Genomic DNA, 13,390 nt, shown 5'->3' with positions numbered 1-13,390 from the left:
CAAAAGTAGGTCAAAAAACAAGATAGGAATATGAATTTTTCCATGCATCAGCAAGATGAATATGTTTTTTCACAGCCTTGAGTGCCTGTTTACGGTTGTGATGGCCTTCGGGAAGAAATTTTCTTTGACTTGTCTTACTTTTGTTTTAAGGGACTTGTAGCACCTACCAGAGGTGGTGGATGATGGGCAGGTCCTTTATAATGTCTTATCAATAGGGCATTGTCTTCCAGACTGGAGAGCAGGCAAGGACTTCCTGGGATGTGTTGATGAGTCTCTATATGCTTTTACCGTCTGCTGCCGAATGCATGACTTAAAAAAACCCTTACACTCCTTCCAAATTTTAGTCGACCAAAATTTCTCATTCAAGGCTTTTAACTGGTACTAAAAATCCTCTCTTTCTCCCCATAAAAACTCCAATCTCTCTTCCAAGAATTACTTACCCCAAAATACGATTTACTCTCAATCACCAATAAAAACTGTCATATTGGCAATAAAACTTTAACACACTACAAAAAAGAAGAAACAGCCATTTTCACACAAAAAAACAACTTCCGGACGCTCATTCGAGTGTACACAGTAAATGATGCTTGTCTGCTATACTGTACTGCATACACCTCATTATAATGAGACGAGGAGCGTGATCCCAAATAATACATCAGCTGCATTTGAATATCATCATTTCTACAAACGCAGTCAAGGCTTGCTTAAGGAGTGGCACAAATATTTAGTGAAAAGGGTTTGACTTTATATGCTGCCTAACACTAGTTGATGCTATATGAGCAAACAACATGAGGGGCTGCACAACTATACTCTCATTCAGTCACAGTCATGCACAAACACTACTATACTCTCTTCTATACACAACTATTATATCTCATATATGCTACCAAAGATTTAAGATTTATTTACCTTGAATACTCTGTACTAGGGGTGGTGAACAAGTTTGACACAAAGAGCCAAAATTTTTAACTGTGAGAGTCAAAGAGCCACACCACGCACTGACCTGCCATGACAGACAGACACACACAAACACACACAATTGAAAACATATTATTTCCCATAACACACTCCCCTCCTTACAATACAACAAGTATTGTTCTTGTGTTGATTTCAAGGAAAGTGTCCACCCTTAATACGCACAAAAAAAATAAACATGTAACAAGGCAAAGAGCCACAGTATATAGAAAATATGATGAGGCAAAGAGCCGCCTGCGGCTCTAGAGCCACGTGTTTGCCACCCCTGCTCTATACAATATTATTAAATGTGTAATTTGTAATTTTGTTAAATGCTACATTGTATTTTTTGTTTTGTATTGTATTGTATGTGATCAAATTTATACTGGCTCGGAGCCTCTGTCATAGCGTTAACAACATGTGGCCATCCAGGAATATTGACCGCAGTACAAAATAAGTTTGTACAAAGAAAAAAAGAAATCCCCATTTCCCCAAATGATGACAGTAGCCCTTTGGCAATCTTGCCATTGGCTTTCTCTAAGAATTTTAGCCCACCCCATTTCTGACATGGCAGCTGTAAATAAAATAAAATAAATTTACCTTGAAGGCCGCCGCTTCTAGGACAAGTAGTATTTTTTTCACCCAAATCCGAAGCTACTCCGTCCGCCTAATTTGCCGAGAGACTGTGGCTGTTTTCAATGTATATTATAGGCACTCCCAGACGAAACATGTTGACTACAAAAATCTAACTGGAACCGAACGTTATAAAAAGGTGAAGCACAGCAAGCTGTCAATGGCAGAGCAGTACTTTTTCACAAAACCCTGAGAGTCACATGAAAATACTACTAAAGTGAGCTAAGAGGTCGTGACGCTGATGGCAAAGTACTGCAAACCTTTCATGGAGGGTGAATTTATTAAAAAAATGTTAAAAGAATGACAGGCTGAAAAGTAGGCCCTCACACATTTTCAGTTCACCTTTTCTGGCCCGCCTTCTAAAAGGTTTGGACACCCCTGGTGTAGGATTAAAGTAGGGCCTATGTGAGAGTATTGTAATATGTGTGTGAAAGCATTGAAGTGTCTGTATGAGAGCATGATAGTATGAGTGAGAGAGTACAGTAGTGTGTGTGTGTGTGAGTAGGAGTATAGTACTATCTGTGTGAGAATATAGTAGTATGTGTGGGAAAGCATAGTAGTATGTGTATGAGCATATAAGAGTATTTGTGAGAGAGTATAGTAGTTTGTGGTTGTGTGTAGGAGTATAGAAGTATCTGTGTGAGAGTATAGTAGTATGTGGGTGAAAGCATAATAGTTTGTGTATTAAAATATAGTAGTATGTGTGATAGACTATAGTATTGTGTGTCTGAGAGTAAAATACTATTGTGAGAAAGTATAGTAATGTATATGAGAGTGTAGTAGTGTTCGTCCATAGGTCTGACTGAGTCTGTATGAAAGTATAGTTGTGCAAATGTAAGAGTATGATCTTTTATGTATAAACAAGTATGATTTACTTCTCAGACAGCCTCTCATAAAACAAGGACAATCCTCTCATAATCAGCATCTGCATCTCATCTTATCACGCTCTTTAACCTGTAATTTGTTGGTGTAGAAATAGGACAAACAATTATGGCCACCTCTAGTTTGATGTGTATTTTGTTCCCTCTGGTGTTGAGTCCATAATCCATTAGCATGTTCTCTCATATAAGAAAATCAATGAGGTGTGTGCGTGTTTCCGAAGAGCTTGTTCATTTTGCAGCAGAGGTGAAGCGAACCTCCCACATGGCAGCGCGTCATCTGCCGTCTGCGCCCACGGTCGTCATTATTTCAGCAAATCACCACCACATATCCTTGAACACTCCTGCTGTCTGCCTAGCTCTCTTCCTCCTCCCCCTCCTCGCTCTACCGGCCTCTCTCATTCCCTCTCCCTCGCTCTGTAGTCTTCATTATTCTGCACCTGTCAGCAGGCGACGCTCATCCCTCCTTCCTCTCCTCTTTCCTCACCAACGGCCATGACTTCTGCCAAAGACGCTGGCGGGCCGGCCAAAGGCGCGCAGCAGCCGGACCAGGTAGGACCCTCGGGCGCATCCCTTCCTCTCCGGCTGAAGCTTCAGGGAGGAACTTGGCCCGGAATTGGCCGCTGCGCTTATGTGAAAGAAGCTGCCGGGGCGCAACTTAGAATTCAATATTTGATGAAGTAGTTGTAACCTCAGCTCCGGGGTGTCGCCTGAGCTCTCAAGACAGGCTTTGGATTTCAGGGAGCTCATCAGATTTTGCAGGAGGGCTAACGTGAGATCTGGATGGAGGCTGACAGTGTGGGTGTTAAATAGGGGTGTTAAATGATTTGTCAACGGTGGTGCGGATGAAGCTCGGTTTAATGTTCTTGTTTGGAAATGGAGCGCTTCACAGCAATCCATTGGAAATGGTCTTTTAATTGCTATGTTGTTGAATCACAGCAGGCGTCAGTTGTTGAGTTGAGAGACAATTCCAAGGTGTGTAAAGGAGAGAATTCAACAATATAATCAGGTGAAGCGTAAAAACAAAGCGCTTAAAATCCTACTTTTTTTATCGTAAGTTGAGAGTGAATCCTCATGAGACATAGGAACATCATTTCATTTTTCACAAGTTTATGTACGGAACACATTGGTTTACTACCAAATAAGTGTTACAATGGGGAAAATAATACGCCTTAAGCAGATCATTTTGTTGATTTCAAATATATTTTCTATCATATTTTGATATATTTTCCATATTTTCTTTCTCATAAAAAAAACAGCTCTCGTTTTGTCTATTTTTTTTCATTTTTGTCTTTATTAAATTTTTACACTGTAAACATGATCGTAAATGAACAACACAAAATGGTAAGGAAGACCTAATATTCCCAATTTCGAGAATTACTTTAAAAATATTAAGATAATAGATGTAAACATTATCATAAAAGCACAATAGTAGAAACAGACTAGATTGGTGATATGTGTCTTTAACATGACAACGACAAAAAGCAGATGTGATATGGCAGATGCAGGAAAATATTTCACATTTGATATATATATATATATATATATATATATATATATATATATATATATATATATATATATATATATATATATATATATAATGTTCGTTTTGAACAAATACATGCGCAAATACTAGAATCATGTTTGAGATCTATTTAGGAATACATTAATACAGGAATACAAAATTAGCAAACTGATTTCACCATATGATATTTCCGTTTTCTGAAGGGTTGTTTTCTTGTTGAACAATAAACAAGCAAATGTTAGAATATTAGAATAATTTTTATTACTCGTTTCAAAATACATGTAAAATCAAGCATGTGATCTGCCATATCATACTATGTTGCTCATTTAAGGGGATATTTTTCTTTTCTTAAAAAAATGTCGTAATATGGCTTACATAAAATAAAATGTGAATTTGCAACATTATTGCAAATTATACTTAAATGAGCAATTAAAGAATATTTTTGTATTTCAGTACCAATTATAGTAAAATATTACAAATATTCTTATAATAGATTTATTGTTGAAACTTGATAAGTTATAAGTAATTTGATAACGTTCTTATAATAATGATAGTAGAATAAAAAATGGCTTAGAAGCAATAAATACATTAATGAATAAATAGTTGAATGAATAACAAAACGTTATTTCGAACGTGAGAAAAACAATATGAAAAACAAAACAAGAAGTCAAAAACAAAATTAATGTTAACGTAACATGTCCGGAAGGAATAGGAAGAAGCATATACTTAATTAATCCTCCCCCTTTGACTTTCCAATTAATATTGTCACACAGCTAGATCTCCTGAGTATTTATACACTCCAAACAACCTCATAATCATACATATTTACATGGATTCCTATTAAAAACCAAAAAGGAGAAAAAATATGAATAATAACAATAATAATAAATAAAAGCAACCAACCACATGTAAATAACAATTGTATAAGATAGATAACAACATAAATGATCTTTGAAAAACACCTAGTGAAAGCCCTTCATTTGAATGAATGCATATAATCAATAATAAAAAAACAGACTACCTTACAAATAAATTTAAAAAAAGAAAGGAAAAGCCTCTTTAGACCACAGCAGTTTTTTAAAGACGGAACTTCACATTTCCCCCAAAACGTTATTTTTTTAAAAATCCAAGCCGCCAGCATAATTTTTGAAGCGATTGTACGCAAAAATAATTCCACCGGCATCAACTTTCAATGCGCACTTAAAGTGTAAAAGCGGGCCCACAGGATCTCTTCGATCAGATGAAAGAATTGTTTTTGTTCATTTTTTCCATAAGTCTCTCGATATTTGTGCGACAGCTTGGTTGTTGTCACCTGTGTTTGACAAAAAAATGGAGTACTTTGTGGGATGAGGAACTGAAAGTGCAATCCGATAATGGAGATGCACTCGAGAAGCATGGAAGATAATGTTGATAAGAGAAAGTTTGCGCAGAATTGTCTGAATGTTCATGTGTACCATCATAAAAAAAATATATTTTTGTGGTTTTTCCTTGCGCTCATGGAGGTTTTAGATCAGGGGTTGGTGTAATAATAGTCTTTAGTTTGCAATATTCTGTGTTCTGTGCAGCCCTTGAAGACTTCTTGAGATAAAGGGCTATATAAAGAAACATGACTTGACTTATATGAATAAAATCAAATGGTAAATGATCTGCATATATATTACACTTTACTGAAGACACCCTCAAGCACTTTACAATGTGCCTTACACTTACCCATTTACTCACATACCAATAGCGACGACAACCATGTAAGGCGCCTACCTGCATATCGTGGGCATTGTGAACAAAAAAAACTTGCAAGCATATACTGAGATTATTTTTCTGCCCTTTTAATGTCACTCACTTGACTCATCAGGAGCAGATGTCATTATAATCACTTCACCTAAGGAAGAATGACTGCCTTAATCGAATTCAAATCTCACCAGCAATGAGCAAGGTCACACAATTTTCCAGATTGAATTCTTCGTCTTCTTTGGTCATGCTTTCCTCTGAAATTACATGTTGTTGACAATAGCAGACTGAAATATTTTCAAACGGCGGCAGTGGCTCAAGAGGTAGAGCGCTCGTCTTGGGATAAAGAGATCGCAGTTCGAATCCCGGCTCCTCCGTGTTACATGTCGAAGTGTCCTCGGGTAAGACACTGAACCCCTAACGCCCCCAATAAGCAGGTTAGCGCCTTAAATGGCTGCACGGGAAATGTGAAGCACACTGTAAAGCGCTTTGGGAAGTCTATATAAGCGCAATATAAATGCAGATCATTTCCTTTCATTTCATTTCAAATGTATCAGAAAATAACAAAAACAACAAATAATACAGTTAAATACACACAAAATAAGACACTGTTATTTTTCTTATTTGTTTGGATTTTTGGGGGATTATTTATAATCGATTTTTGAAGATGGCGTCTTAGAATGCAAAAATATATACAAAAAAGTCAATACTTGGAAGATAATAAAATAAAACTGAATTATTTTCCATGAGAACAACAAAATGTTTTTTTTCATTATTTTACGTGTAGAAAAAAATATTTTTGTATAAAGTCAATCTGAAGAAATAAGTAATAATTTTACCAAAAATAAACAAGGCTTAAACATCATAGAATCAATAATTCAAATAGGCAAAATTATCTGGCAGCTATGCAAGGCAACTACCTGATTATCAGGGCATTAGGGATTCAGTGTCTTGCCCAAGGACACTTTGACATATAACACAGAGGAGCAGGGAATCGGACCTGCGACCTTTTTATCACAAGATATATGTATATTAAGGGTTGGAATTGGGGGGGTTTGGTCACCTAATGACTAAAATGGCTGCGCCCCTGTTTAGCTGCGGCTGCATCGGCTCGCTACAGTTTAACTGTACGGGTCAGGTGTATCGACATTTCGTTCTGTGTGCATGGTTACAAAGAATGACAATAAAAGTAAATTCTATTCTATTCTATAATATATATATATATATATATATATATATATATATATATATATATATATATATATATATATATATATATATATATATATATATATATATATATATATATAAATATATCAAAACGAAAAAAAATGAAGAAAGAAAATAAAGGGAAACAATTTATATTGTTAAAATTAATACTCGAAAATGTTTTCTACAAAAGTAAAGTCAATCTACATTTATTTTTATAGCCCTTAATCAAAAAAGAACAATAATTGTTCAAGTTGTCATTTTGCAAAATAAATCACAAATCAATGAGGAAATTTGTCCGTAACGCATTTAGTAATTAATTTCAATCAATTTTTTCTAGTTTTGTGTGTTGCAGCCTCATACGAACTTTATTTAATTCTCCATTTCATTTGTTTTGCGAGCATACTGTCCACACTAGCTTTGTTGACAAGCTCTGTGGACAATGTGCCAGCAAGTGCATTGAGTCTTTCGAACTGAGCTTTTCACAAATGTGAAAATCCGTCTCTTATTGTCCGTCAGCATGACCCGTATTCCTTCTCCCCTACTTCATTTCATCTCCGACAGCTTGTTACAAGATTTCGCGTCTTGGGAAAAAAGCTTGACTGACTTTACGACAGCATTACCGCTGACCTTGCTCTCATCTACTTGCGATCGGGGCTAAATGATGGAGCAATCTCATCACGTCACGACTGAGATTTCAACCTGCCCGCATCGAATGCATCAGAGCCTCCTTCTCAAACAGCAAATAAAAAGATGAGAAAAGGGGCAGATGTCTTCATTAGTGTAGTTGTTGCGGGCAGAGGGGAGCACTTGAGCACTCGCTGGCTTGTTGTGAGCGGCAAAGAGGCTTGATTGTGATACTGTACTTTGAAAGCAACCCAGAGAGAGGGAACTTTTCAATCGTTGCCCGCTTAAATCTTCATTTTTGGCCTTTTGGGTCCGCAGACAATGTGTAAGTGCCAGATTTCATTGATTTGTTTCTGTCATTTATTCGATTTCTTGTTCGTTTCAAGTGGTACAAATCCTTTCCAGTTGATGTCATCATCCATGATTTCTGATGGCACTTGTGAGCATTAGGATCACGAATGAAAATTCGAGTGGCCATCTGTTTTTGGGTGATATTGCGACAAGAGCTTTGAGTTCTGCCATGCTTTTATGTACTCAAAAATCCAAGAAACTTTAGTCATATAGACCCGTCCGAGTCAAATGACGCTATGTTGTTCCAAAAAAAAAAAACTAGCTGTCTAATTGCTAGCTATAAAGGACTAAAAATCACCCATTCAACAAAAAAGCCTTAAAGGAGTATACAGTTATCCCTTGTTTTCCGCCGTGGTGCGTTCCAAAAAGGACCTGCAACAGTCAAAATACGTAGAAATCTTTATTTGTCTATTAAGTCCTCTATTATTCATTGAAACCAGAGAACAAACCCTATTGACAGGCTGAAGCATTTGTTTAACAATAGAAGTACTATACTTTATAAACATTTCTGTACTGTCAAATAATACATTTGAAAATACTGCTGCTGCTATTTCACTCGATTGATATTACTCCAGAAGATATTTTGGATACTTTGGTGGATAGCATTAGGAAAGAAAAATGTTGCGTAACAATGCTTTTACCTTCCTAGTATGTCCAAAAGTCCAACTTGTGAAAGAACAATGTAGCTGGAAAATGTGTTTAACTTCTTTTAGCCTGACCAAAAGTCAAATTATGTCGTGGATAAAAAGCGTCTTCCTGCCTATTGGGCCCAGCTGCAGGTGCTTCTGTGGGTTCAGAGTGTTTTTGTGACATGATTGCTTTTAGAAAAATTCAAAATTGAACAAGATTTGTGTGTACGTAATGTAGGTTTATCGAGTGGTTTCACCTTAGTCCGCAACGTTATTGACACACAGGCAGACACAGGCAGATAAGTGGTGGGGAGACTGTTTAGCCAACCAGAATGCAAAACACAATGCATGATGAAAATCTGCCATGTGATAAAAGCATAAAAAGTAAACTCAGATACAGCAAGGGATTACTTTTCTGGTTACCTTCATTAATAGAATGGCTAATATGAAAACACAATTCTATGTTCACATCCCTTAGCAGTTTATTTCTATCATTTTAACTTTACTAAATAATTAACTTAAAATTGTATTTTGGCTATATTACTACTCCCCACTTATTTGCTACATATTTTTTGTCTTTTTCTTGCAGCATTTTATTACTCCTCCTTCCTTTTTCAATTTTTTTGTTCTTTGCTTCACACTGCTCAACATCATATTGAAAAGGAGAAACAAATATTCATTTAAAAAAAGTATAGTCTAATGTGTAAAAAATATATAAAAAAATGTAGATAAATGAATAAGATGTATACATATTAAATAGATGTATTTGTTTAAGCGTTGGAGTTTTTAATTAATTAGGTAATTTATTTTACATGCTGTTCTGCAAAGAAAATGACCTGTTAATAGCCCTCAAGCCAGAATTTGATCAATTCTGGTCTAGGTAATAGTAAACAGAATACAATATATTTTCAATGGATGTTCAATTTAAATTATTTTTGCATTTGCATTTCAAATTCTATGCCCTTTAGTCGATTCAGAAAAGCTGCCTCCATTCACTCCCTGTGCAGCACCAGGGGGATTGTAACATTAGACCATCGGTGATTTAGAAGCAAACTGTAGTACATTAATAATATGAGTGAATGAAAAGTTATATTGCTCTTAATTGCCCTGCACTGGCTCATGTTGCTATCGATTTCGGTAACGTTCACATTTCTTCTCTGGCCTAACAGCGATTATTTTTGTTTCGGAAGGATGGACGCAGGTATCATATTAAGATAGCTCATATATAGCAAGAAGTCTTTGGTTGTTGCCAGGATTTTCATTAGGTATTTTGTTTCCCCGGGTGTTTTTATGTCTCCATCAGCAGTCCAATATGGGAGCATACGTTACACTTGCGTTGGCAGCTATATGAGATTTGTTTTTCTTATCCTACGTCCTCATTGTGTTCTTTGAAGCATTCAGTTTATATTGAGCTTTTGTTTTACATCCGTAGTATATTTGAATGTAATCCCTCTGAGGTAACAAGTGTCAAGATATAAAAAGAAAAGAATCCTTGTGTCAAAATGAAATGAAGGCGGCCGCTGCTTCAACACGTCTCTCAGTGTTAAACCTAATTGAGAACTCAAGGGACCTCCAATGGCCAATGTCACCTATGACCTCATGTAGAGAAAGGTGTCCTCTCAAATCAATATGCAATTACCTCTGCTATCCTTTCAAGGTTTTCTGCTTTGATAAATCACAAAAAGTTTTCAAAAAGCAAAAGAAAGCTTTTGATGCGCCGGTTGCACAACTTTTTTTTTTGTTGACTAACTTTAACAAGTAGGATTGTAACAATTCATGGAAAATTTGGATACTAATATACAGTGGCTTGTGATACTATTTGGCCCCCCTGAACTTTGTGACCTTTTGCCACATTTCAGACTTCAAATATAAAGATATAAAACTGTAATTTTTTGTGAAGCATCAACAATAAGTGGGACACAATCATGAAGTTGAACACACTTTTTGGATACTTCAAACCTTTTTAACAAATAAAAAACGAAAAAGTGGGTGTTCAAAATTATTCAGCCCCTTTACTTTCAGTGCAGCAATCTCTGTCCAGAAGTTCAGTGAGGATCTCTGAATGATTCAATGTTGATCTAAATGACTACCGATGATAAATGGAATCCACCTGTGTGTAATCAAGTCTCTGTATGAATGCACCTGCACTGTAATACTACCAGAGGTCTGCTTAAAGCGCAGAGAGCTTCATGAAGAGCGAGGAACACACCAGGCATGTCCCAAACTTTAAACATCCCAAGGAGCACTGTGCAAGCAATAATATTGAAATGTAAGGAGTATTAGACCACCGAAAATCTACCAAGATCGGGCCGTCCCCCTAAACCTTCAGCTCATACAAGGAGAAAACTGATCAGAGATGCAGCCAAGAGGCCCATGATCACTCTGGATGAACTGCAGAGGTCGACAGCTAAGGTGGTAGAATCTGTCCATAGGACAACAATAAGTTGTATACTGCACAAGTCTGGGCTTGATGTAAGAGTGGCAAGAAGGAAGCCATTCCTTGAAGATGCCCATAAAAAGTGTTGTTTAAAGTTTGTCACAAGCCACCTGAGAGACACACAGAACATGTGGAAGAAGGTGCTCTGGTCAGATGAGACCAAAATCAAACTTTTTGGCAACAAAGCAAGACGTTTGTTTGGCGTAAAAGCAGCACAGCTCATCACCCTCAACGCTCCATCCCCACAGTCAAACATGGTGACATTGGTGGTGGCAGCATCATAGTTTGGGCCTGCTTTTCTTAAGCAGGGACAGGGAAGATGGTTAAAATTGATGGGAAAATGGATGGAGCCAAATACAGGACCATTCTGGAAGAAAACCTGACAGAGTCCGCAAAAGGCCTGAGACTGGGACGAAGATTTGTCTTCCAACAAGACAATGATCGGCAGTAGCTCAGGAGGTAGAGCGCTCGTCTTGGGATCAAGGGATCCAAGTTTGAATCCCGGCTCGTCCATGTTACATGTCGAAATGTCCTTGGGTAAGACACTGAACCACTGAAACCCCTAATAAGCAGGTTAGCGCCTTACATGGCTGCAAGGCCGCTATTGGGAAATGTGGAGCATATCGTAAAGCGCTTTGGGAAGTCATTGACTTGAAAAGCGCTATATAATCATTTCATTTCATTTCATCCAAAACATAAAGCAAAAGCTACAATGGAATGGTTCACCAAAAAAACACATCAAGGTGTTAGAATGGCCAAGTCAAAGTCCAGACCTCAATCCAATTGAGAATCTGTGGAAAAAAATGAAAATTGCTGTTTACAAACGCTTTCCATCCAACCTCACTGAGCTGGAGCTGTTTTGCAAGGAGGAATGGGCAAAAATATCTGTTTCTCGATATGCAAAACTAATAGAGATATACCCCAAGCGACTTGCAGCTGTAATCACAGCAAAAGTCGGCGGTACAAAGTATTAACTCAATGGGGCCAAATAATTTTGCACACCTACTTTTTCGTTTTTTATTTGTTAAAAACTTTTCAAATATCCAATAAAGTGTGTTTCATTTCATGATTGTGTCCCACTTATTGTTGATGCCTCACAAGAAACTACAGTTTTATATCTTGATGTTTAAGGTCTGAAATGTGGCAAAAGGTCACAAAGTTCAAAGGGGCCAAATAATTTCGGAAGCCAGTGTATAATCTAGGTTCAAGGACAGTGTGTTTTATTTGATGAATGAGTGTTGCTGTATTATGTAGTGTTCTCAAAATGAGTGCTACAAAGCACAAGGGAAAGTACAAAGTACAGAGACTCAAAGTGACCAAAATGTCTCCAAATTAACTTTTTTGCCCGGCCTTCACAAGATTTTTTTTGAGTACCCAGCAAGATGCAAAAAAAAAACATTTCTCAGCCTACAAGTATTTAAAAAAATGTACACATACGATAGTTCATGTAGTTTTACTTTTAATTCAATGTTGTTGTTTTTAATGACTGGAGTTTTTTTTTAACTAACTAATAGGAGGTCCTAAACTTCCCCGAGTACCATTTAGGACCTAAATGGTACTCGGGGAAGTTTAGGTAACATTGCCAGTCTTGGAATGAAACTTGCATTCTAAACAATTTGCATATGAGAGCAGTTTGCAGCTGCCGCCAACCTGAAAGGAGTTCAATTTTCTTCATTCTTCATCTTCTGCAAATGAACAAGCGTGATGCCGTTTCCCCATGATTCCAGTATCCAGAAATGAAAGTTAGTTTTCTACTTTTTTTGTAAACATGCTATTCTGAACAGTTTTTGTTGTTGATGAAGCACCCAAAAGTCTGCGGAAAAATGATCAGTAATTAAATGTCGACTGTGAGTTCAGTGATTGATTCATCTCCCCTTCAGCGAGGGAGCGAATGTTCCATAGAAAGGCTGAGTTACTTCCTGCTGAACCAATCAAAACTAAATCAATGGCTCTTTTATTATTTTAATATTTTTTTATAGAAAATATATTTTTTGTAACGGATGTTTCACATTTTTAGAACCTTTTGTTGTACTTTGTGGACAAGGTTTTATTTCTTAAGAAAACAAAGCCACACAAAGACTGGAAAATGCCGACTGACTTATCGTTTTTGTACTTTTTGATTTGGCACAAAGCCACCTTGTTATCGCTGCCTTTCGTTGAGGTGCAAAGCAAATATCAGCGTGCGCAGATTTTTTTCCTTCGGGGGACTGACTTATGGATTTTTCTTTACACAGTTTCACTACACAGCCTCAGCTGGGTTGTATTCACCATTAAGCCTTTGGGCTATTGTTCTTTTATTGCGGCTAATTAACTCTGTAATTTTATCAGCTAGGCAGTTTTCTTGTGCTTTCTTTCCACACATGCTAAGATAACTCAAACAATTTGTTTTTATGCTCTTGTTGAATAATAGTTATTG

General features: G+C 36.9%; 1 protein-coding gene across 6 annotated transcripts in view; it reads left to right on the top strand.

Annotated features, from left to right (window-relative positions):
* The window catches only part of dpp6b (dipeptidyl-peptidase 6b), a 697,001-nt gene that overhangs the window by 74,965 nt on the left and 608,646 nt on the right, over positions 1–13,390 (top strand). Inside the window, exon 1 of one of the 6 annotated variants that reach the window (XM_088337969.1) lies at positions 2,877–3,017. The exons of the other annotated variants lie outside the window; for them this stretch is intronic. Within the exon in view, the coding sequence (XP_088194095.1) occupies positions 2,961–3,017 (57 nt within the window). The 5' untranslated portion in view covers positions 2,877–2,960. Of the gene's footprint in view, positions 1–2,876; positions 3,018–13,390 lie in introns of those variants that run through there. 6 annotated transcript variants of the gene reach the window in all.

This window comes from Urocampus carinirostris, chromosome 1 (assembly GCF_059441175.1).
Source record: "Urocampus carinirostris isolate Australia breed hairy pipefish chromosome 1, RoL_Ucar_1.0, whole genome shotgun sequence".
Taxonomy (NCBI): domain Eukaryota; kingdom Metazoa; phylum Chordata; class Actinopteri; order Syngnathiformes; family Syngnathidae; genus Urocampus; species Urocampus carinirostris.
This window is presented reverse-complemented; position numbering and strand designations above follow the sequence as displayed.